Below are 25,525 nucleotides of genomic sequence, written 5' to 3' on the forward strand. Positions count from 1 at the left end.
GATCTTACGTGGGTTGGGATAACATCGTGTGAATGGATCTCCTGTATATCCGGATTGGCAAGAGCAGATGGGACTATGATTGTTGACATTGCATCTTGCATTAGTGCCACATGTTCCTGGACAAGGATCGACACATTTCTGGTTGACACATGCCCTATCCAAAGGACACTCGGAACTGGTGACGCATTCCGGTCGACATCCAGGTGGAGATCCGATATAAGTGGGCAAACATGAGCAAACAGCCTGCCCGTTGATCTCCCGACATTGACTGTTGGGGCCGCATGGACTTGGTTGGCATGGATTGACGTATTGTTGGATCGCTGGTGTTTGGAAATGTTGTTTTGATTAGAAGAATAGTATAGGATAACGATATAAATTTTTTCATTATGTTAGTGGTTTTGCCAAAAATTAATTAGTACTTAAACATATATAAATTGTGCCTTGATGCTTTGGTATCTTGACGAAAATAATATTTTTATGGACTGATTTTTTTTTGGTAATAATTGTTTTCAATTAAATTAATAATTATTACGAGTTTTTAGAATCGTATTTTGACTAGGATTTCAAGTGAATTAATCAATTAAAAACAATAATAATTTGCCGTTTTTGAGTGGCTTCTTCTAAGAACTGTTTGTGTTACCACAAACAAATGGCTAAAATTAATACTAAAATCAAAACAAAAGGTTGAACATTACTTTTGAATGAGAGTTCGTCTTATCATACGCGATAGAATAAAAAGCTTTTGTATTCGAAAAACTAGTTCAAACTTACTGAGATTTAATCAAGCAAACACGGGGAAAGTCCCCGGGGATGATTAAATTTTTTTTATCAAAACATTTATTTGTGCTTGAAGTTCCTCAGAAAAAAAAAAAAAAAAACAAAAAATAGACAGGGGCCAATCGGTATGCAGGGAAGTTTGTATGGAGACCTAGTGTGGTTACGATAATTAACATACGAGCGCCCGATTTTTTGGTAGTAATACGTAGGGCTCGGATAAAACAACAGTTTTGCATTCAAACTGCTGTACAATACTGAATGTTTTTTCGAAAAAAAAAAAAAATCCCTGGAGGTTTGTATTTTGGGACTTTGTACCTCATGCTTCCTCGTGACTTATCTTAAAGAAGTTTGTTCCATTTTGTTGCATGGTGTAACTTATAATTGCAAAATAGCACAGTAATTTTACACGTATCGATGCCTCTGTGCTCTATTGTGCCAATCAGATAGGAATTCTAGTAAGCTTAGTAGAAGAGAGCACAGAGCACCTGCATGTGTTTCCTTTTTACATTTGATCTAAGTCATGCATAGAACAACAAACAATCAATATCAAGTTTAAAAAAATACATTAAAATTATTTCTGCATGAGCAAAACAAATATAATTCATCATACATTTTTAAGCGATAAGCGGAAGCACATTGTGATAAATATACAATTCTTACGTTCTCTTTGCTGGATGTTGCAGAATCTGAAAGGATCTCCTTCATATCCAGAAATGCAGGTACAAGATGGTAAATGATTGACAACTTGGCAGTCTGCATTTTGCCCACAAGTTCCTGGGCACGGATCCTGACACTTGCTTCGAATGCAAGCGCGATCAGACGGACAGTCCGAGTTCAGAACACACTCTGGTCTGCATCCTTCATAGGGATTACCAATATGATCATCCATACATGTGCAAGAACCAGCTCCATTCTGCTCTCGACAAATTGCATTAGCTCCACATGGACTTGGCATACATGGTGAAGATGGTTCTCTTGGAACATCTTGTTGAACCGGCAAACATTGAGTGAATGGATCTCCGGTGAAGCCAATCGAGCATATACACATGGGTGTGTGACTGACAACTCTGCACTCTGCATTGGCTCCACATGCTCCAGTGCAAGGATCTTGACACTTTTGTCGGATGCATGCCAGGTTGCTGGCACACTCAGAATTACTGATGCATTCTGGACGACAGTTTGGCGGAGAACCGATCATGTTATCCAAGCATTTGCAAGATGGCGAATCACCCACTGGCCGACACTCCGCATTTGGACCACAAGGATTTGGTTGGCAAGGGTTGACAGGGGTCATTTGAACAGGAGTTTCAACTGAAAGGGTGAAATTTTTTGTTACAAAGGGATGGAATGTTATGATTCGATTCAAGATCTTACTGATGGGCTGACAACGGACAAACGGATCTCCAGTGAAACGTTCTGGACAGCTACAGATTGGATTGTGATTGACAACCGAGCATCTAGCTCCAACTCCACATGTTCCGGGACAGGGATCTCGACACTTCTGATTGTTGCAAGCTTGGTTTTGTGGACACTCAGAGCTGACAACACATTCCGGTCTGCAAGTTGGTGGACTTCCAATGAATCCGGGTACGCATGAGCATACTGCTTGTCCGTTGATCTCCCGGCATTGACTGTTTTGTCCACATGGAGATGGATTGCATGGGTTTGTTACTGGTGGAGCTTGTTGTGGTCTGCATTGTACGAATGCATTTCCGGCCATTCCGTTCGGACAGCTACACATCGGAATGTGATTGATGACCTCGCAAATCGCATCTTGACCGCATGTTCCAGGACAAGGATCGATACATTTGCTTCGAATACAAGCCTTGTCTCGAGGACAATCCGAATTGAGAACACATTCAGGTCTACAACCTTGGTATGGGTCTCCTTGGTATTCGGGCAGGCATGAGCAGATTCCATTGTTGCATTGTGCATTTGGTCCACATGGAGATGGATTACAAGGATCATCACGGACAGGCTCTCGTGGTGGAGGTGGTTCAGGGTAACAGTTCGTGAACGGGTCTCCGGTGTATCCAGACTCACATGTGCAAATTGGAGTATGATTGATTACGTTACATCTGGCACCGATGCCGCATGATCCAGGGCATGGGTCTCTGCATTTTTCATTCATACATGCTTGATTGCTTGGACATTCCGCGTTGATGGTACACTCTGGTCGACAGTTGGGTGGAGATCCAATGTAATTGACGAGACAAGAGCAGGAAGGAACTCCATTGATATTTCTACATTGCGAATTGGGACCACATGGTGAAGGAACACAGGGATCCCGGACAATGACTTGAGTGTCTTGTGGTGGAGCTGTATCAAGAAAATGATGGTGAGACTAATGTGGATGGGTTTCAGATGGGGTTAGATCTTACGTGGGTTGGGATAACATCGTGTGAATGGATCTCCAGTATATCCGGATTGACAAGAGCAGATGGGACTATGATTGTTGACATTGCATCTTGCATTAGTGCCACATGTTCCTGGACAAGGATCGACACATTTCTGGTTGACACATGCCCTATCCAAAGGACACTCGGAACTGGTGACGCATTCCGGTCGACATCCAGGTGGAGATCCGATATAAGTGGGCAAACATGAGCAAACAGCCTGCCCGTTGATCTCCCGACATTGACTGTTGGGGCCACAAGGGTTTGGTTGGCATGGGTTTTTGTACATTGGTTCCGCTGTGTAGAATGGTAATAATTAGTTTATTTTTTCTTAACTTTTCTAAAGGGAAAGCTTTCCAAAAAATAAGCAGAATATTTCGCAATATAATTGCATTGTTTATCTCTCGGTATGCATATAAACTTAACACATTTCGATTAAAAGCGATTTTTTCGCGGTACATAATTTTGAAATTCGTTAAAGCAGAATGTAGACAAACTTATCGTGGTCCTTCGGATAAACTTATGACCCAAATGTAATCATCAGGGTATCCCACTCACTGCAATTTATGTTTGCATAAAATGTAAGCAAGACACACTGAATGTTTATGTTTGGTTCATTGGTCCTCCTTAAAACAGCTTTGTTTTCGAAAAAGATCTTGTTAGTGGTTAAAAGTAAAAAAATACAAGGCAATCTTACGTTCTCTTTGTTGTATGTTGCAGAATCGGAAAGGATCTCCATCGTAACCAACATTGCATGTACATGATGGTAAGTGATTGACAACCTGGCATTCAGCATTTTGCCCACATGTTCCGGGGCAAGGATCTTGACATTTGTTACGAATACATGCACGATTTGAAGGGCAGTCAGAGTTCAATACGCACTCTGGTCTGCATCCTTCATAGGGATTACCGAAATGGTCTTCAATACACGAGCAAGATCCAGCACCACTTTGCTCTTTGCACACTGCATTCGCTCCACATGGACTTGGTGAACATGGTGAAACTGGATCTCTATTTATATCTTGCTGAATTGTCATGCATTGAGTGAATGGGTCGCCAGTATAGCCAACAGTGCATATGCACATTGGAGTATGACTGACCACTCTGCATTCGGCATTTAAACCACAAGCGCCTATGCAAGGGTTCTGACATTTCTGTCGAATACATGCGAGGTTGTTTGAACACTCAGAATTGCTGATGCATTCCGGACGACAGTTTGGTGGAGAACCGATCATGTTATCCAAGCATGTGCAAGATGGCGAATCACCCACGGGTCGACACTCGGCATTTGGACCACAAGGATTGGGTTGGCAAGGGTTGACAGGGGTCATTTGAACAGGAGTTTCAACTGAAAAGGTGAAATGTTGTGTTACAAAGGGATGAAATGTTATGATTCGATTTAAGATCTTACTGATGGGCTGACAACGGACAAACGGATCTCCAGTGAAACGTTCTGGACAGCTACAGATTGGATTGTGATTGACAACCGAGCATCTAGCCCCAACTCCACACGTTCCGGGACAAGGATCTCGGCACTTCTGATTGTTACAAGCTTGATTTTGTGGACATTCAGAGCTGACGACACATTCCGGTCTGCAAGTCGGTGGACTTCCAATGAATCCGGGTACGCATGAGCATACTGCTTGTCCGTTGATCTCCCGGCATTGACTGTTTGGTCCACATGGAGATGGATTGCATGGGTTTGTTACTGGTGGAGCTTGTTGTGGTCTGCATTGTACGAATGCATTTCCGGCCATTCCGTTTGGACAGCTACACATTGGAATGTGGTTGATGACCTCACATATTGCATCTTGTCCACATGTTCCAGGACAAGGATCGATACATTTGCTTCGAATACAAGCTTTATCACGAGGACAATCCGAATTGAGAACACATTCAGGTCTACAACCTTGGTATGGATCTCCTTGGTATTCAGGCAGGCATGAGCAGATTCCATTGTTGCATTGTGCGTTTGGTCCACATGGAGATGGATTACAAGGATCATCACGGACAGGCTCTCGTGGTGGAGGGGGTTCCGGGTAACAGTTCGTGAACGGGTCTCCGGTGTATCCAGACTCACAAGTGCAAATCGGAGTATGATTGATCACGTTACATCTTGCACCGATTCCGCATGATCCAGGGCATGGGTCTCTGCACTTTTCATTCATACATGCTTGATTGCTTGGACATTCCGCGTTGATGGTACACTCTGGTCGACAGTTGGGTGGAGATCCGATGTAATTGACTAGACATGAGCAGGAAGGAACTCCATGGATATTTCTACATTGCGAGTTGGGACCACATGGCGAAGGAACACAGGGATCCCGGACAACGACTTGAGTGTCTTGTGGTGGAGCTGTATCAAGAAAATGATGGTGAGACTAATGTGGATGGGTTTCAGATGGGGTTAAATCTTACGTGGGTTGGGATAACATCGTGTGAATGGATCTCCAGTATATCCGGATTGACAAGAGCAGATGGGACTATGATTGTTGACATTGCATCTTGCATTAGTGCCGCACGTTCCTGGACAAGGATCGACACATTTCTGGTTGACACATGCCCTATCCAAAGGACACTCGGAACTGGTGACACATTCCGGTCGACATCCAGGTGGAGATCCGATATAAGTGGGCAAACATGAGCAAACAGCCTGCCCGTTAATCTCCCGACATTGACTGTTGGGGCCGCATGGACTTGGTTGGCAAGGATTGACGTATTGTTGGATTGCTGTAGAGATTGATCAGATTATTCGAAAAATGCAATTTACTGGTTCTTTGCAAAATATGAAAATGATGCATCTTTTCGTGTATAATTCGGCTTTTTTTAAATTATTTTTAATTAATTTATTGATCTTTTTGTGTAGTTTCAGCATATTTGGCATATTTTTTTTGTCTCATTGATATTTTCAGATATGATTCTTTTTAAATACTGTTAAGCTTCAAATACTTTATGAACTTTGGTCACAGTTTTAATTCAATTTTTAAAAAACAATTAAGTGTTCTGTAGAATGTTTTAGCGACTTTTCTCATTCAAAAAAATATTATATCATCGCATTTTTATAATAAAATGCTGTTGAGATAGCGTTTAGTGTTACCAACGTTTAGTTTTACCAAAGTTACAAAGTTACTCTAAAACTCCGATAGCTTGACACCAATTGTTGTCAAATGAACATCCTTAGGGTTCGTTTGAAAATTACGTCCATAAATAGGGGGAGGGGGAGCGGGTTTTCTGGGGTTTGGTTCTGGGCAGTGCTAAATATTGGAAAAGTTTGTGACAGGGGATTTGGGGGGCGTAAAGCCTTAGAATCTAGACGTATTAATTGAACAAACCCTCATCACACAAAGTACAGTCATCCCTCATATTCGGGATAGTTTACAGATCGGCCAATGTTCAAAAAATCATAGCAAATCGATAATTGAACTTAATGATTCGCTTTCACCTTCATTTGAAAGCTTTTCTTGTGATCTTTCGAATGCTGTATCGAAAAACTGCAAATTTTAACATTTATATCAAGTTTTTGAAGAAAAACTTTGACCCTTGAAATCCACAAATTCGGAACACTTTTTTCTTACGAATGTAAACAAACTTCGGATCTCTCCACGAGTACATATCTGTAACAAAATAATGACTTCACACATAACTTTTTTTTGTAAAAATATCAGTTAAATTCAGGTGTTCCGCAATTGTGGGAGGCACAATAACATCCCACAATCATGAAACAGGCAATTCGGAGGCAGTGGTTTGCTGCTCTAGATAAAATAGTCTTGAAATGAAGTTTTTGTTCAAAAAGTACTACTTTTACTAATGAAATAGCAAGAAAATGACCAGTTAAAGGTCTTAAAAATAGTAGGGTCGAGATAAAAGCTGCATTTGGCATGCTATGGACAATATGTGTTCCGAATATGTGGGATGACTGTATATACTTTCTACTTAACGTTTGGTTTGATAGTAAGTGTGAGTCCTGTGTTATAAGTAGCAGTTTGTCATTTTTTGCTTTTACTTTGTCAAAGTACACACTAAATGGTGTCAAACGAAAACGAATCAATAACAGCGTTTTCAATAACTTTCAGTGTATCACAAAATAAGTAGGTAAAGTAAATAAAAGGATTAAATTGTATTCATTAACGCCAAAAGACAAACATTAAACCAGAGTATTGCTGAGTACATTTAACCTATGTTATAAGTCAAATAACATTCGAATCAATGCTTACGTTCTCGCTGTTGAATATTGCAAAATCTGAACGGATCTCCCTCGTAACCAGGAATGCAAGTACACGATGGCAGATGGTTCACCACTTGGCAGTTGGCGTTCTGTCCGCATGTCCCAGGGCATGGATCTTGGCATTTGTTTCTGACACATGCTCTGTTTGAAGGACAGTCGGAGTTCAAAACACATTCTGGACGACATCCTTCGTATGGGTTTCCGAAATGGTCCTCAATACAAGTACATGAACCAGCTCCGTTCTGTTCTCTACAGTTTGCGTTGGCTCCGCATGGGCTTGGTGTACAGGGAGAACTTGGTTCCCTCGGTACATCTTGTTGAACCGGCAAACATTGAGTGAATGGATCTCCGGTGAAGCCAATCGAGCATATACACATGGGTGTGTGACTGACAACTCTGCACTCTGCATTGGCTCCACATGCTCCAGTGCAAGGATCTTGACACTTTTGTCGGATGCATGCCAGGTTGCTGGCACACTCAGAATTACTGATGCATTCTGGACGACAGTTTGGCGGAGAACCGATCATGTTATCCAAGCATGTGCAAGATGGCGAATCACCCACTGGCCGACACTCGGCATTTGGACCACAAGGATTGGGTTGGCAAGGGTTGACAGGGGTCATTTGAACAGGAGTTTCAACTGAAAAGGTGAGATTTTGTGTTACAAAGGGATGAAATGTTATGATTCGATTTAAGATCTTACTGATGGGCTGACAACGGACAAACGGATCTCCAGTAAATCGTTCTGGACAGCTACAGATTGGATTGTGATTGACAACCGAGCATCTAGCCCCAACTCCACATGTTCCGGGACAAGGATCTCGACACTTCTGATTGTTGCAAGCTTGGTTTTGTGGACATTCAGAGCTGACAACACATTCCGGTCTGCAGGTCGGTGGACTTCCAATGAATCCGGGTACGCATGAGCATACTGCTTGTCCGTTGATCTCCCGGCATTGACTGTTTGGTCCACATGGAGATGGATTGCATGGGTTTGTTACTGGTGGAGCTTGTTGTGGTCTGCATTGTACGAAGGCATTTCCGGCCATTCCGTTTGGACAGCTACACATTGGAATGTGATTGATGACCTCACATATTGCATCTTGTCCGCATGTTCCAGGACAAGGATCGATACATTTGCTTCGAATACAAGCCTTGTCTCGAGGACAATCCGAATTGAGAACACATTCAGGTCTACAACCTTGGTATGGATCTCCTTGGTATTCAGGCAGGCATGAGCAGATTCCATTGTTGCATTGAGCATTTGGTCCACATGGAGATGGATTGCAAGGATCATCACGAACAGGCTCTCGTGGTGGAGGTGGTTCAGGGTAACAGTTCGTGAATGGGTCTCCGGTGTATCCAGATTCACAAGTGCAAATCGGAGTATGATTGATCACGTTACATCTTGCACCGATTCCGCATGATCCAGGGCATGGATCTCTGCACTTTTCATTCATACATGCTTGATTGCTTGGACATTCCGCGTTGATGGTACACTCTGGTCGACAGTTCGGTGGAGCTCCAATGTAATTGACGAGACAAGAGCAGGAAGGAACTCCATTGATATTTCTACATTGCGAATTGGGACCACATGGTGAAGGAACACAGGGATCCCGGACAACGACTTGAGTGTCTTGTGGTGGAGCTGTATCAAGAAAATGATGGTGAGACTAATGTGGATGGGTTTCAGATGGGGTTAAATCTTACGTGGGTTGGGATAACATCGTGTGAATGGATCTCCAGTATATCCGGATTGACAAGAGCAGATGGGACTATGATTGTTGACATTGCATCTTGCATTAGTGCCGCACGTTCCTGGACAAGGATCGACACATTTCTGGTTGACACATGCCCTATCCAAAGGACACTCGGAACTGGTGACACATTCCGGTCGACATCCAGGTGGAGATCCGATATAAGTGGGCAAACATGAGCAAACAGCCTGCCCGTTAATCTCCCGACATTGACTGTTGGGGCCGCATGGACTTGGCTGGCATGGATTGACGTATTGTTGAATTGCTGTGAAGTTTGGTTTGATTTTGTTTAGTTTAATTTCTTTTATAATTAATTTTTGCGCGTCGTGTTTGAATTCGGTCAATGTCAGTTTGAAGTTTACTTAGATAACACCGACCAACAAAATTTCTACGCAGGCTCAACTCGAGGGAATTATGAACTTTTGGGTCCCTAGACACTCGTGCACTTTGAATTTTAGAATATGTAGGGCCGAATGGTTTTCCTCAAAAATTTGTATGGAGTGTCGAATCGAACTAATTCTGAGCATGAGCATGAGCATGAAAGACCACCCATGGTTGCCCTTCCGTTGCTGAACAGAACCGTAATATCCTTTCAGCACTACTGAGCATAGGCTTCGACGATCTACTGGTGTTTCTCTTATCAACAGCATGTAGGAGTGTCGAACCGCCCTAATTCTCCATTCAACCTTTGGAGAAAAACCATTCGGCCCTGTCTAACTATTTCTGAAAAAAATCCAAGTGTTCCTGGGGACCCCAAAGTTCAAACTTTCCTCCGAGTTGAACCAGCGTGGCTCAAAATTGACTGAGAAGGTGACATTACATCAGAAAAGTGTTAAAATTACACATTTTTAGGGAGGATAAGACAGCGGTTGTTTACTCTCCATACAAAAAGAGTTTTTTAATTTACAAATATACGACCACGTGTTTCGTTGATAGCCCCTAGTGAAATTGTTTTTTATGAATAAAATGTATTTTTGATCATTCTCAGTATGACTGTCAGCTGATATTAGGCAAAGTTTTCGTGACGAGCTAAGACGAAGTATTTTTTTAGTATTCACATCCGAGATTTTTGTTTTTTTTTGTTTTGTTGGGGCTTTAGAATCTTGTCTGAATTTTCTTAGCATTTTTGGGTTTTTGTGATTGTTTTTAACTCAACTCTGAATAGAGATCCAAATAATGAAACTAACATCTTTTTCACACTTTAAGCTAACCCGGATAAAACGATTTGAATAAATTCATTCATAGTTTTTTTTCCAAAATATTTTGATAGAATTACAAAACTTATACTTGTTTGTACAGTGTTGTAGTTAAGCAAATCTTATACAAGTATGCATTTTAATAATAAAAATATGCTTACGTTCTCGTTGTTGAATATTGCAAAATCGGAACGGATCTCCCTCGTAACCAGGAATGCAAGTACACGATGGCAGATGGTTCACCACCTGGCAATTGGCGTTCTGTCCGCATGTTCCAGGGCATGGATCTTGGCATTTGTTTCTGACACATGCTCTGTTTGAAGGACAGTCGGAGTTCAAAACACATTCTGGACGACATCCTTCGTATGGGTTTCCAAAATGGTCCTCGATACAAGTACATGAACCAGCTCCGTTCTGTTCTCTACAGTTTGCGTTGGCTCCGCATGGGCTTGGTGTACAGGGAGAACTTGGTTCCCTCGGTACATCTTGTTGAACCGGCAAACATTGAGTGAATGGATCTCCGGTGAAGCCAATCGAGCATATACACATGGGTGTGTGACTGACAACTCTGCACTCTGCATTGGCTCCACATGCTCCAGTGCAAGGATCTTGACACTTTTGTCGGATGCATGCCAGGTTGCTGGCACACTCAGAATTACTGATGCATTCTGGACGACAGTTTGGCGGAGAACCGATCATGTTATCCAAGCATTTGCAAGATGGCGAATCACCCACTGGCCGACACTCCGCATTTGGACCACAAGGATTTGGTTGGCAAGGGTTGACAGGGGTCATTTGAACAGGAGTTTCAACTGAAAATGTGAGATTTTGTGTTACAAAGGGATGAGATGGTATGGTTTGGGCATTCTTACTAATGGGCTGACAACGGACAAACGGATCTCCAGTAAATCGTTCTGGACAGCTACAGATTGGATTGTGATTGACAACCGAGCATCTAGCCCCAACTCCACATGTTCCGGGACAAGGATCTCGACACTTCTGATTGTTGCAAGCTTGGTTTTGTGGACACTCAGAGCTGACAACACATTCAGGTCTGCAGGTCGGTGGACTTCCAATGAATCCGGGTACGCATGAGCATACTGCTTGTCCGTTGATCTCCCGGCATTGACTGTTTGGTCCACATGGAGACGGATTGCATGGATTTGTTACTGGTGGAGCTTGTTGAGGTCTGCATTGTACGAATGCATTTCCGGCCATTCCATTCGGACAGCTACACATTGGAATGTGGTTGATAACCTCGCATATTGCATCTTGTCCACATGTTCCAGGACAAGGATCGATACATTTGCTTCGAATACAAGCCCTATCACGAGGACAGTCCGAATTGAGAACACATTCAGGTCTACACCCTTGGTATGGGTCTCCTTGGTATTCAGGCAGGCATGTGCAGATTCCATTGTTGCATTGAGCATTTGGTCCACATGGAGATGGATTGCAAGGATCATCACGGACAGGCTCTCGTGGTGGGGGTGGTTCTGGGTAACAGTTCGTGAACGGGTCTCCGGTATATCCAGACTCACAAGTGCAAATCGGAGTATGATTGATTACGTTACATCTTGCACCGATTCCGCATGATCCAGGGCATGGGTCTCTGCACTTTTCATTCATACATGCTTGATTGCTTGGACATTCCGCGTTGATGGTACACTCTGGTCGACAGTTGGGTGGAGATCCAATGTAATTGACGAGACAAGAGCAGGAAGGAACTCCATTGATATTTCTACATTGCGAATTGGGACCACATGGTGAAGGAACACAGGGATCCCGGACAATGACTTGAGTGTCTTGTGGTGGAGCTGTATCAAGAAAATGATGGTGAGACTAATGTGGATGGGTTTCAGATGGGGTTAGATCTTACGTGGGTTGGGATAACATCGTGTGAATGGATCTCCAGTATATCCGGATTGACAAGAGCAGATGGGACTATGATTGTTGACATTGCATCTTGCATTAGTGCCGCACGTTCCTGGACAAGGATCGACACATTTCTGGTTGACACATGCCCTATCCAAAGGACACTCGGAACTGGTGACACATTCCGGTCGACATCCAGGTGGAGATCCGATATAAGTGGGCAAACATGAGCAAACAGCCTGCCCGTTAATCTCCCGACATTGACTGTTGGGGCCGCATGGACTTGGCTGGCATGGATTGACGTATTGTTGAATTGCTGTGAAGTTTGGTTTGATTTTGTTTAGTTTAATTTCTTTAATAATTGATTTGTGCGCGTGGTGCTTCAATTTAGCCAATGTCAGTTTGATTTTATCTTAGATAATTCATTATAATGTACAAAGTTAAAAAAATGTTTATTCTGAAGGTGTTATTCTGGGAGGTTGAATATTAGCTCCACAGTAAAAAATGGTGTAAATTGGGTTGGTGTAATTTTTGAAGGTTGAATATTACCTTTTTATGATATAATTTTACCCTAATTTAGTCTGAAAAGTGGCATTATACCAGATTAGTGGTAAAATTACACATTTTTTTCTGTCATAAAAAGGTACCCCTTCTCAGATGTAATATTTTCATGATTTTTTTACTGTGTCTTTAATGATGTAAATTTACCTCAAAATTGACTGAAAACGGTTTTATTACATATGAAAAGTGTGGAAATTACACATTTTTAGGGGGATATGGCAGTGGTTGTTTAATCTCCATACAAAAAAGAGCTTTTTTAAATTTCTTAACATGCTTTCACGTGTTTTGTTGGTAGCCCCTAGTAAAATTGTTTTATGAATAAAAAGTATTTGTGAAAATTTTAAGTATGGTTCTCAGCTGATATTAGGCAAAGTTTTCGTGACGTTGTCTTAGACAATGTATTTGTGTTTGTTTTGTTGGAGCTTAAGAAACTTGTCTGCATTTTCTTAACATTTTTGGGTTTTTGTCATTGTTTTTAGCTCAACTCTGAAAAGAGATCCAGATCATGAATCTAACATTTTTTTCACACTTTAAGCCAGGCCTGCCCAAAGTACGGCCCGCGGGCTGGATCCGGCGCGTGAAGCCTTTTCAACCGGCCCGCGACGTCATTTCAATAGTTTCATCAATGACCCTTAAGGGTGTTAATGAAATATTCGATAAATAAATTTAGAGTCAAATTAAAAAAAAAAATACTTGAGATCATATTTTCACATAATTTCACAAAAAAATTTATTGAAAAAAATTAGCTGTTATTTTGTGCTTCAGCAATGTTTTTATTTCAAATTCGAACATTCTTCATGTTTGAATTTTAATTTTATCATTGCTTTATTGATGTTTTCAGAATCAATAATTAAACTGAAAACTAGGAAATGAAAACATAATTATCAATTTTGTTAAATTGTGAAATAAACGATTACAAACTTGGATTGTTGAACAGAATAATTCTTATATAGAACTTCTTACTATTTTCGAATGTGTTTACTTCAAATTTTAGTGTTTCTGTTCTGAGCCATTTTATTCAAATTGATTTTAATTTAAAATGAGTAAGAAAAAAATTATGACTTTTTAGATAACTTTTTAGCAACAAAAATATTGCCAAGAATAAGCTTAAAATAGTAGTTTATGCCACAAGTTGCAAAAAGAGGATTTTTTCAGCACGAGTCGTACATTTATCCAACGAGGTTCACCGAGTTGGATAAATACGAAGAGTGCTGAAAAAATCAAGTTTTGCAACGAGTTCCATACAACATTTTTTGCAATTCCAAAAAACACACACTGAGTGAAATTTTATGTCAAATTTTCATGTATTTTGTCAATAAATCGTTTAAATCATTTTTTTTTTTGAAAAGTGTTACTTTTCGAAACAAGTGCTGAAAAGTTGAACTTTTCAGCACCCATTTGAGTGCTGAAAAGTAGAACTTTTCAGCATTTATTTTGAAAAGTATTGCTATTCGATTCTGTTATTTTTGGTATAGAAAAGTAGGCTATTTCGTCGTTCAAGAATGACAGGAAAAGTGAGTAGTTTCACGACAGAATTGCAAAAAGCAAATTTTAAATTTTGTGTGTGTTTCAAATGATTTTATAATATTTTGTAAGATATTTGCATAAAAGTGCACAATACCACAAAAAGTATTTTTTTGTAAAGAAGATTTGAATCCAAACTTCGTTGAAATAAATTCTATTTATTATAAAATTTTGATTAAAAAAGGTATCTTTGTTTTTCTTTCTTGTAATCCAGTAATGCATCCATTTTCAACTTTTATCAAACATTAGTCCAAGCCCGCCACTGCTTCAGAAAAATCAGATCTGGCCCGCAGGGCCAAATGGATGAGCACTCCTGCTTTAATTTAACCCGGATAAAACGATTTGAATAAATTCATTCATAGTTTTTTTCCAAAGTATTTTGATAGAATTACAGAAACATATACTTGTTTCAAAAAGATTTATAGATAAGCAAATCTTATACAAGTTAGCATTTTAATAGTAAAAGTATGCTTACGTTCCCGCTGTCGAATGTTACAGAATCTGAACGGATCTCCCTCGTAACCAGGAATACAAGTACACGATGGCAGATGGTTCACCACTTGGCAATTGGCGTTCTGTCCGCATGTCCCAGGGCATGGATCTTGGCATTTGTTTCTGACACATGCTCTGTTTGAAGGACAGTCGGAGTTCAAAACACATTCTGGACGACATCCTTCGTATGGATTTCCGAAATGGTCCTCAATACAAGTACATGAACCAGCTCCGTTCTGTTCTCTACAGTTTGCGTTGGCTCCGCATGGGCTTGGTGTACAGGGAGAACTTGGTTCCCTCGGCACATCTTGTTGAACCGGCAAACATTGAGTGAATGGATCTCCGGTGAAGCCAATCGAGCATATACACATGGGTGTGTGACTGACAACTCTGCACTCTGCATTGGCTCCACATGCTCCAGTGCAAGGATCTTGACACTTTTGTCGGATGCATGCCAGGTTGCTGGCACACTCAGAATTACTGATGCATTCTGGACGACAGTTTGGCGGAGAACCGATCATGTTATCCAAGCATGTGCAAGATGGCGAATCACCCACTGGCCGACACTCGGCATTTGGACCACAAGGATTGGGTTGGCAAGGGTTGACAGGGGTCATTTGAACAGGAGTTTCAACTGAAAGTGCGAAATGTTGTGTTACAAAAGGATGGAATGTTATGATTCGATTTAAGATCTTACTGATGGGCTGACAACGGACAAACGGATCTCCAGTAAATCGTTCTGGACAGCTACAGATTGGATTGTGATTGACAACCGAGCATCTAGCTCCAACTCCACATGTTCCGGGACAAGGATCTCGACACTTCTGATTGTTGCAAGCTTGGTTTTGTGGACACTCAGAGCTGACGACACATTCCGGTCTGCAGGTTGGTGGACTTCCAATGAATCCGGGTACGCATGAGCATACTGCTTGTCCGTTGATCTCCCGGCATTGACTGTTTGGTCCACATGGAGATGGATTGCATGGGTTTGTTACTGGTGGAGCTTGTTGAGGTCTGCATTGTACGAATGCATTTCCGGCCATTCCGTTTGGACAGCTACACATTGGAATGTGGTTGATAACTTCGCAGATCGCATCTTGTCCGCATGTTCCAGGACAAGGATCGATACATTTGCTTCGAATACAAGCCCTATCACGAGGACAGTCCGAATTGAGAACACATTCAGGTCTACACCCTTGGTATGGGTCTCCTTGGTATTCAGGCAAGCATGTGCAGATTCCATTATTGCATTGAGCATTTGGTCCACATGGAGATGGATTGCAAGGATCATCACGAACAGGCTCTCGTGGTGGAGGTGGTTCTGGGTAACAGTTCGTGAACGGGTCTCCGGTATATCCAGACTCACAAGTGCAAATTGGAGTATGATTGATCACGTTACATCTTGCACCGATTCCGCATGATCCAGGGCATGGGTCTCTGCACTTTTCATTCATACATGCTTGATTGCTTGGACATTCCGCGTTGATGGTACACTCTGGTCGACAGTTCGGTGGAGATCCAATGTAATTGACGAGACAAGAGCAGGAAGGAACTCCATTGATATTTCTACATTGCGAATTGGGACCACATGGTGAAGGAACACAGGGATCCCGGACAACGACTTGAGTGTCTTGTGGTGGAGCTGTATCAAGAAAATGATGGTGAGACTAATGTGGATGGGTTTCAGATGGGGTTAAATCTTACGTGGGTTGGGATAACATCGTGTGAATGGATCTCCAGTATATCCGGATTGACAAGAGCAGATGGGACTATGATTGTTGACATTGCATCTTGCATTAGTGCCGCACGTTCCTGGACAAGGATCGACACATTTCTGGTTGACACATGCCCTATCCAAAGGACACTCGGAGCTGGTGACACATTCTGGTCGACATCCAGGTGGAGATCCGATATAAGTGGGCAAACATGAACAAACAGCCTGCCCGTTAATCTCCCGACATTGACTGTTGGGGCCGCATGGGCTTGGTTGGCATGGGTTGACATATTGGGGAGTAGCTGGATTGAGAAAATATAATATTACACCTTTGTTTTTTTTTCTAACAAAGCATAAAGTTTGACAGTTAAATCGCAAACAATAGCAAGCATACGACTTGATGGGAAATTTATCTTATAATATACGCTGAATTTACAGGTTATTTTTTATGCCTGCAAAAAAACGTTCTTGTTTCAAGCCTTTTTAACCAGTTTGGTTATTAACCAGATTAAGAGTAACCGCAATACACAGCAAAAAATCCGATGGTAAAATCGCATGCAAAAGCATGCACATCACCTTCGTCAAAATAAACACTTAATATTACACACTGCATGTACAATTTTTGCAAACACAAAAAAAAGTTGCAACCGACGGGATTCAAACCCAGCACCAACAGTAAGGACTGGCGCCTTAGCCCACTCGGCCATCAGACCGATGAAAGCTGTTAGGATAAACGCATATATGAGCTTGACATTTCGGTTAAGTAGGTTTCCCATACTGATGGGCTACATATTTCAGGATGTAATATTACACAGAATTTCATAAAATAATGCAAAGTTTATTTTACACCCAGGTCTTTTACACGCAGCTGGATTACTACTTTTTTAGCTGTGTATATCAATAATATTAGATGACATTTTTTAACTAAGTTTCCCATGCAACATATTTTTGCGTGTAATTTTACACAACGTTTTTAAACCAATAGGATCTGAATTACCGTAAACTGGGGTGACTTTGATAGCCCGGGGTGACTTTGATAGGTTTTTCAAATGCCCGTCAAATTAATATCTAAACATTTTTGAGAATTTTGAGTATGTATATATAGTATGTATAGCATTAAGGGATAGCTTATTATCAAACATATATGCAAAAATGTGACTGTTACATTGAATGTATCAAAATTAGTGGCCAAATCAAATTTCTATCAATGTCACCCCGGGCTATCAAAGTCTCCCCAGTTTACGGTACTAGTTTTTCGCTGTTTTACGTTAGACCAAATCCGAAATTTGTTCAATATTTTTGACATTCTGATCCCAACAAAAAGACTTACAATTCTTTTTTGAGCTTTGGTAAATTCTGTTTTAATAAAGGTGCAGAATAATTTAATTATCGTTATTTGAATTTTTTGAAGCGTTTGGCATTAAGTCAGAGTTGAAAGAGAAAGGCTTCTATATTTTACTTACGATCTCTTTGCACCATGTTACAAAATCTAAATGGATCTCCCTCATATCCATCGTAGCAAGAGCAGGAGGGCAAATGATTTACAACTTGACAGTTGGCGTTCTGTCCGCATGTTCCAGGGCATGGATCTTGGCATTTGTTTCTGACACATGCTCTGTTTGAAGGACAGTCGGAGTTCAAAACACATTCTGGACGACATCCTTCGTATGGATTTCCGAAATGATCCTCAATACAAGTACATGAACCAGCTCCGTTCTGTTCTCTACAGTTTGCGTTGGCTCCGCATGGGCTTGGTGTACAGGGAGAACTTGGTTCCCTCGGTACATCTTGTTGAACCGGCAAACATTGAGTGAATGGATCTCCGGTGAAGCCAATCGAGCATATACACATGGGTGTGTGACTGACAACTCTGCACTCTGCATTGGCTCCACATGCTCCAGTGCAAGGATCTTGACACTTTTGTCGGATGCATGCCAGGTTGCTGGCACACTCAGAATTACTGATGCATTCTGGACGACAGTTTGGCGGAGAACCGATCATGTTATCCAAGCATGTGCAAGATGGCGAATCACCCACTGGCCGACACTCGGCATTTGGACCACAAGGATTGGGTTGGCAAGGGTTGACAGGGGTCATTTGAACAGGAGTTTCAACTGAAAAGGTGAGATTTTGTGTTACAAAGGGATGAAATGTTATGATTCGATTTAAGATCTTACTGATGGGCTGACAACGGACAAACGGATCTCCAGTGAATCGTTCTGGACAACTACAGATTGGATTGTGATTGACAACCGAGCATCTAGCCCCAACTCCACATGTTCCGGGACAAGGATCTCGACACTTCTGATTGTTGCAAGCTTGGTTTTGTGGACATTCAGAGCTGACAACACATTCCGGTCTGCAGGTCGGTGGACTTCCAATGAATCCGGGTACGCATGAGCATACTGCTTGTCCGTTGATCTCCCGGCATTGACTGTTTGGTCCACATGGAGATGGATTGCATGGGTTTGTTACTGGTGGAGCTTGTTGTGGTCTGCATTGTACGAAGGCATTTCCGGCCATTCCGTTTGGACAGCTACACATTGGAATGTGATTGATGACCTCACATATTGCATCTTGTCCGCATGTTCCAGGACAAGGATCGATACATTTGCTTCGAATACAAGCCCTATCACGAGGACAGTCCGAATTGAGAACACATTCAGGTCTACAACCTTGGTATGGGTCTCCTTGGTATTCAGGCAAGCATGTGCAGATTCCATTATTGCATTGAGCATTTGGTCCACATGGAGATGGATTGCAAGGATCATCACGAACAGGCTCTCGTGGTGGAGGTGGTTCTGGGTAACAGTTCGTGAACGGGTCTCCGGTATATCCAGACTCACAAGTGCAAATCGGAGTATGATTGATTACGTTACATCTTGCACCGATTCCGCATGATCCAGGGCATGGATCTCTGCACTTTTCATTCATACATGCTTGATTGCTTGGACATTCCGCGTTGATGGTACACTCTGGTCGACAGTTCGGTGGAGATCCAATGTAATTGACGAGACAAGAGCAGGAAGGAACTCCATTGATATTTCTACATTGCGAATTGGGACCACATGGTGAAGGAACACAGGGATCCCGGACAACGACTTGAGTGTCTTGTGGTGGAGCTGTATCAAGAAAATGATGGTGAGAATAATGTGGATGGGTTTCAGATGGGGTTAAATCTTACGTGGGTTGGGATAACATCGTGTGAATGGATCTCCAGTATATCCGGATTGACAAGAGCAGATGGGACTATGATTGTTGACATTGCATCTTGCATTAGTGCCGCACGTTCCTGGACAAGGATCGACACATTTCTGGTTGACACATGCCCTATCCAAAGGACACTCGGAGCTGGTGACACATTCTGGTCGACATCCAGGTGGAGATCCGATATAAGTGGGCAAACATGAACAAACAGCCTGCCCGTTAATCTCCCGACATTGACTGTTGGGGCCGCATGGGCTTGGTTGGCATGGGTTGACATATTGGGGAGTAGCTGGATTGAGAAAATATAATATTACACCTTTGTTTTTTTTCTAACAAAGCATAAAGTTTGACAGTTAAATCGCAAACAATAGCAAGCATACGACTTGATGGGAAATTTATCTTATAATATACGCTGAATTTACAGGTTTTTTATGCCTGCAAAAAAAAAACGTTCTGGTTTCAAGTCTTTTCAACCAGTTTGGTTATTAACCAGATTAAGAGTAGGGTAGAGTCATCAATGAGACACGGGGAACAATGATTGAATGGCTCTCACAAGTCGTAGTTTCAACCAATCAGGCTCATATTTTGGGGAGAGGTGTGTCAACTGGATACACATCTGCTATAATAGTGTCTTTGGTTATGGACGCTCTCTTGAAAAGTTATTCATAAATGTTTTATTCTGGAGTGTAGAAGTAAATTTTGGACACAAAATACTTTTTCGTTCGTAGGCTACCATTTACACCACAGCTAATATTTCTTCAAATTTCTTTCGACGTTCAATAGGGATTGAGTTGGGCTACAATGTCCTTTCATTAAGTTTGGCCATATTTAAGAATAAACCCAGAATCTAGGGCTGTCTCATTGTTTCCCACTCATTTCGGCCCATGGGTAACAATGAGACACTTTGATTTTTCTTCATTAAACATTTCAAAATCCATGTAAATCTTTCAAAATATGAATTGAAAGTGATTTTTGGCATATTTATAGAGTTTTAACCTCATTTTACCAAAAATACAAAGTTATTTGGTATTAATATATGGATTTTACAAAATTTAAATACTTTTTAGATTAATTTTTGTTAATTAAATATTCATGTTGGCAAAATTACTCAAAAATGTTCAAGGCAAGTCACCTGTAATGGAACAATACAAAAACATGATGTTTTATTAGAAAAGTATTGATTTTCATAGAGTGTCTCATTGTTCCCCAGCTGTCTCATTGTTCCTGCCAAGTGCGTCTACAATGAGACAGTTGAATAACTCTGGCTGTGGATGTCGGATCGATCTCATATTTTGGTCAATGTTAGAACACATGAAAAGAAAGAAAATGTAACAAAAAGCTCATTAAAACAGATGAAAAAATTAATAAAATAGTTGAATGTTGAAAACAAAAGTGTCTCATTGATGACTACCCTAGCCTATACGCAATATATCAATAATATTAGATGACATTTTGTTTAACTAAGTTTCCCATGCAACATATTTCTGCGTGTAATTTTACACAACGTTTTGAAACCAATAGGATCTGAATTACTAGTTTTTCGCTGTTTTACGTTAGACCAAATCCGAAATTTGTTCAATATTTTTGACATTCTGATCCCAACAAAAAGACTTACAATTCTTTTTTGAGCTTTGATAAATTCTGTTTTAAAGGTGCAGAATAATTTAATTATCGTTATTTGAATTTTTTGAAGCGTTTGGCATTAAGTCAGAGTTAAAAGAGGCTTCTATATTTTACTTACGATCTCTTTGCACCATGTTACAAAATCTAAATGGATCTCCCTCATATCCATCGTAGCAAGAGCAGGAAGGCAAATGATTTACAACTTGACAGTTGGCATTCTGTCCGCATGTTCCAGGGCATGGATCTTGGCATTTGTTTCTGACACATGCTCTGTTTGAAGGACAGTCGGAGTTCAAAACACATTCTGGACGACATCCTTCGTATGGGTTTCCGAAATGGTCCTCAATACAAGTACATGAACCAGCTCCGTTCTGTTCTCTACAGTTTGCGTTGGCTCCACATGGGCTTGGTGTACAGGGAGAACTTGGTTCCCTCGGTACATCTTGTTGAACCGGCAAACATTGAGTGAATGGATCTCCGGTGAAGCCAATCGAGCATATACACATGGGTGTGTGACTGACAACTCTGCACTCTGCATTGGCTCCACATGCTCCAGTGCAAGGATCTTGACACTTTTGTCGGATGCATGCCAGGTTGCTGGCACACTCAGAATTACTGATGCATTCTGGACGACAGTTTGGCGGAGAACCGATCATGTTATCCAAGCATGTGCAAGATGGCGAATCACCCACTGGCCGACACTCGGCATTTGGACCACAAGGATTGGGTTGGCAAGGGTTGACAGGGGTCATTTGAACAGGAGTTTCAACTGAAAATGTGAGGTTTTGTGTTACAAAGGGATGAAATGTTATGATTCGATTCAAGATCTTACTGATGGGCTGACAACGGACAAACGGATCTCCAGTAAATCGTTCTGGACAACTGCAGATTGGATTGTGATTGACAACCGAGCATCTAGCTCCAACTCCACATGTTCCGGGACAAGGATCTCGACACTTCTGATTGTTGCAAGCTTGGTTTTGTGGACATTCAGAGCTGACAACACATTCAGGTCTGCAGGTCGGTGGACTTCCAATGAATCCGGGTACGCATGAGCATACTGCTTGTCCGTTGATCTCCCGGCATTGACTGTTTGGTCCACATGGAGATGGATTGCATCGATTTGTTACTGGTGGAGCTTGTTGTGGTCTGCATTGTACGAATGCATTTCCGGCCATTCCATTCGGACAGCTACACATTGGAATGTGATTGATGACTTCGCAGATCGCATCTTGACCACATGTTCCAGGACAAGGATCGATACATTTGCTTCGAATACAAGCCCTATCACGAGGACAGTCCGAATTAAGAACACATTCAGGTCTACAACCTTGGTATGGATCTCCTTGGTATTCAGGCAGGCAAGAGCAGATTCCATTGTTGCATTGTGCGTTTGGTCCACATGGAGATGGATTACAAGGATCATCACGGACAGGCTCTCGTGGTGGAGGTGGTTCAGGGTAACAGTTCGTGAACGGGTCTCCGGTATATCCAGACTCACAAGTGCAAATCGGAGTATGATTGATTACGTTACATCTTGCACCGATTCCGCATGATCCAGGGCATGGGTCTCTGCACTTTTCATTCATACATGCTTGATTGCTTGGACATTCCGCGTTGATGGTACACTCTGGTCGACAGTTCGGTGGAGATCCAATGTAATTGACTAGACAAGAGCAGGAAGGAACTCCATTGATGTTTCTACACTGAGCATTCGATCCACAGGGAGATGGTACGCAAGGATCACGGACAACGACTTGAGTGTCTTGTGGTGGAGCTATAGAAAAAGTGGTGTGATGAATGTGAAATGGTATTTTTACTTTTACATGATATGTTTTCTTACGTGGGTTGGGATAGCATCTTGTGAATGGATCTCCGGTGTATCCGGAACGACACGAGCAAATGGGACTATGATTGTTAACGTTACATCTTGCGTTGTTTCCGCATGTTCCGGGGCACGGATCAGTGCATCTTTGGTTGATGCATGCTTTGTCCATTGCACACTCAGAACTAGTTACGCATTCTGGACGACATCCAGGAGGAGATCCGATATAAGTGGGCAAGCATGAACAAACAGACTGTTCGTTGATCTCGCGACATTGACTGTTGGGGCCACAAGGACTTGGTACGCATGGATTGCTTACTAGAATTGCTGTGAACGCAATTTTTGGTTGTTTAATGTTATTATCATTGCGTTTATAAACTGCTATAAATAAAAGCTTATTTGCTCAGCAAAGCATTTTGATTTCTTGTTCTGTATATGTCACATCTGTATAAGCAGAGAAGCATTTTTTTTTGTTTCAACATGTATAGAGATGGTTATCTCAAATAAAAGTTTTAAAGCTACCTCAAAATGTTTGAGTCTTAACATTTTGAAGTATCTTTGCATAAATAAGCTTGGCATCAAGAACTTGTTTGAACAGTTTTTTCGGACTCCGAAGTATAGTACCATGCAAACAGGTTCTTGGCATTGAAAATCTATGGCATTTTTGAGAATTCATCAAGATAACTAAGCACAAGGCAGTATTACAAATAGATTCGTCGTCTGCTTGTATTTGCGGCAGATCTAGCGTATTTGGTCTTTGGTCGGTTTCAAAAGTCGGCGTTTCGGTTAGGAAAGCGTACAGAAAAAAGGGTTCTTACGTTCTCTCTGCTTCAAAACACAATAACGGAAGGGATCTCCCTCGTATCCCTCGATGCACGTGCACGAGGGCAGATGGTTGACAACCTGGCACTCGGCGTTCTGGCCGCAGGTTCCGGGACAAGGATCCTGACATTTGTTCCGAACGCAGGCACGGTTCGTGGGACAATCGGAGTTCAAGACACACTCGGGGCGACAACCTTCGTACGGATTTCCAAAGTGATCCTCGATGCAGGTACAAGAACCAGCACCGTTTTGCTCCCTACAGTTGGCGTTGGCGCCGCACGGACTTGGGACACACGGGGACAGATTCTCTTTGGGATAGTCGGCTGGAAGAGGTTCGAACGATATGGTTGATGGTTTGAGATTCGACGGCGAACAACTGACGTACAGGACTACTAGCGGTGGAGCGAGGGGGGAGGTGGAGTGGAAAGCGAACCTTCAGCATAAGCCCCGAAGCGAGTTTCGTTGAGGTGGCAAATTGCGTTTGTTAGATATTGGCGTGAATTGCGTGGGAGTGTTGTTTTGCTGTTGCGTTCTACGTATTGTGATATTATGCGGTGTTTTGCGTTGCGGCAGGCGGTTAAAGGTGGAGAATTCGGTGACTTACCTTGGTGAATTCTCATTTGCTTGAAGCGATAAGCGTAAGATCGCATCATTTGACTAAAGTTTTTTTTTTTAAAAAAGCCCTGATTTTGATAGTCAAACGATGCTTTCTTTCATATTTCCCACCACGTTACGGTGGTTTGCAATAAAATAGTTTCATCAAAAGTTTGAGTTTGACACTCTTTAAATGGAAATTGGAAATTTTTAAACACATTTTATCGCAAGGTCCTCCGGAAATCTACTATGATTCTTATCCCATACAGTAAACCCTAGATTGTGTCACAATTGCCTTGTGATATATGGTGCATAATGTTTGCATAATTGTATGATGGCAATTGTGAACATGATCTGCAGGTGCTTTATGATTTTTTGCTCTTTCTTCAATTTTTCCCGATACACATCTGACAAGTTGGAATAGGTACGCTTCATAAATCAAGTCTACAGTTTAAAGCATACTGCTCAGCAGTTCATCAGTTTTTGACAAATAAAACTAGTTTTAATAGATAATATCCGTTGTGTTTAAGGTGATTGTAGAACTTTTCAAGGGATTTACTATCCAGCATCCAAAAGATTAATGTACTAAAAATCAAACACAGTATTAATCAAAGGAATAAACTTGTTTTCAATTAGTTACAAAATTGACATTCAAAACTATTTAAAAATTAATTTGAATTCCTAACCAAATTTTTTGAAGAAAATCAATATTTTATCTTTCATTTGATTCCATTCTATCTAACTGTATTCGTTATTCCTGCTAACGTATCAGACGTGTATCGAGCTGTTGAACTGTTGCTTTTCATGATCAACCAAAGCACGTAGTTCCTTATCCATAAAATAAAAGCACCAAAGCATTTGGGTTTGCGTAAAACTGTCAAAGTCGGGCACACAAGTCTTTCAATTTGAGCGCATAAAGCGATTAACTTTGGCAAAC

General features: G+C 41.5%; 1 protein-coding gene across 1 annotated transcript in view; it reads right to left on the minus strand.

The window, feature by feature from the left end:
• LOC6048482 overlaps positions 1 to 25,525 on the minus strand; it is a 174,947-nt gene that overhangs the window by 15,790 nt on the left and 133,632 nt on the right. Inside the window, exons 38-60 of the mRNA XM_038257982.1 lie at positions 23,991 to 24,317; positions 23,191 to 23,499; positions 22,180 to 23,124; positions 21,466 to 22,116; positions 19,702 to 20,013; positions 18,695 to 19,639; positions 17,981 to 18,631; positions 16,508 to 16,819; positions 15,501 to 16,445; positions 14,787 to 15,437; positions 12,231 to 12,542; positions 11,224 to 12,168; positions 10,513 to 11,163; positions 9,109 to 9,420; positions 8,102 to 9,046; positions 7,388 to 8,038; positions 5,592 to 5,903; positions 4,585 to 5,529; positions 3,871 to 4,521; positions 3,159 to 3,470; positions 2,152 to 3,096; positions 1,438 to 2,088; positions 9 to 320 (exon numbers count right to left, since the gene is read on the minus strand). Of these exons, the coding sequence (XP_038113910.1) occupies positions 9 to 320; positions 1,438 to 2,088; positions 2,152 to 3,096; positions 3,159 to 3,470; positions 3,871 to 4,521; positions 4,585 to 5,529; positions 5,592 to 5,903; positions 7,388 to 8,038; positions 8,102 to 9,046; positions 9,109 to 9,420; positions 10,513 to 11,163; positions 11,224 to 12,168; positions 12,231 to 12,542; positions 14,787 to 15,437; positions 15,501 to 16,445; positions 16,508 to 16,819; positions 17,981 to 18,631; positions 18,695 to 19,639; positions 19,702 to 20,013; positions 21,466 to 22,116; positions 22,180 to 23,124; positions 23,191 to 23,499; positions 23,991 to 24,317 (13,992 nt within the window). The remainder of the gene's footprint in view (positions 1 to 8; positions 321 to 1,437; positions 2,089 to 2,151; positions 3,097 to 3,158; positions 3,471 to 3,870; positions 4,522 to 4,584; positions 5,530 to 5,591; positions 5,904 to 7,387; positions 8,039 to 8,101; positions 9,047 to 9,108; positions 9,421 to 10,512; positions 11,164 to 11,223; positions 12,169 to 12,230; positions 12,543 to 14,786; positions 15,438 to 15,500; positions 16,446 to 16,507; positions 16,820 to 17,980; positions 18,632 to 18,694; positions 19,640 to 19,701; positions 20,014 to 21,465; positions 22,117 to 22,179; positions 23,125 to 23,190; positions 23,500 to 23,990; positions 24,318 to 25,525) is intronic.

The sequence above is a fragment of the Culex quinquefasciatus genome, chromosome 2, assembly GCF_015732765.1.
Source record: "Culex quinquefasciatus strain JHB chromosome 2, VPISU_Cqui_1.0_pri_paternal, whole genome shotgun sequence".
In the NCBI taxonomy this organism is placed as follows: Eukaryota; Metazoa; Arthropoda; class Insecta; order Diptera; family Culicidae; genus Culex; species Culex quinquefasciatus.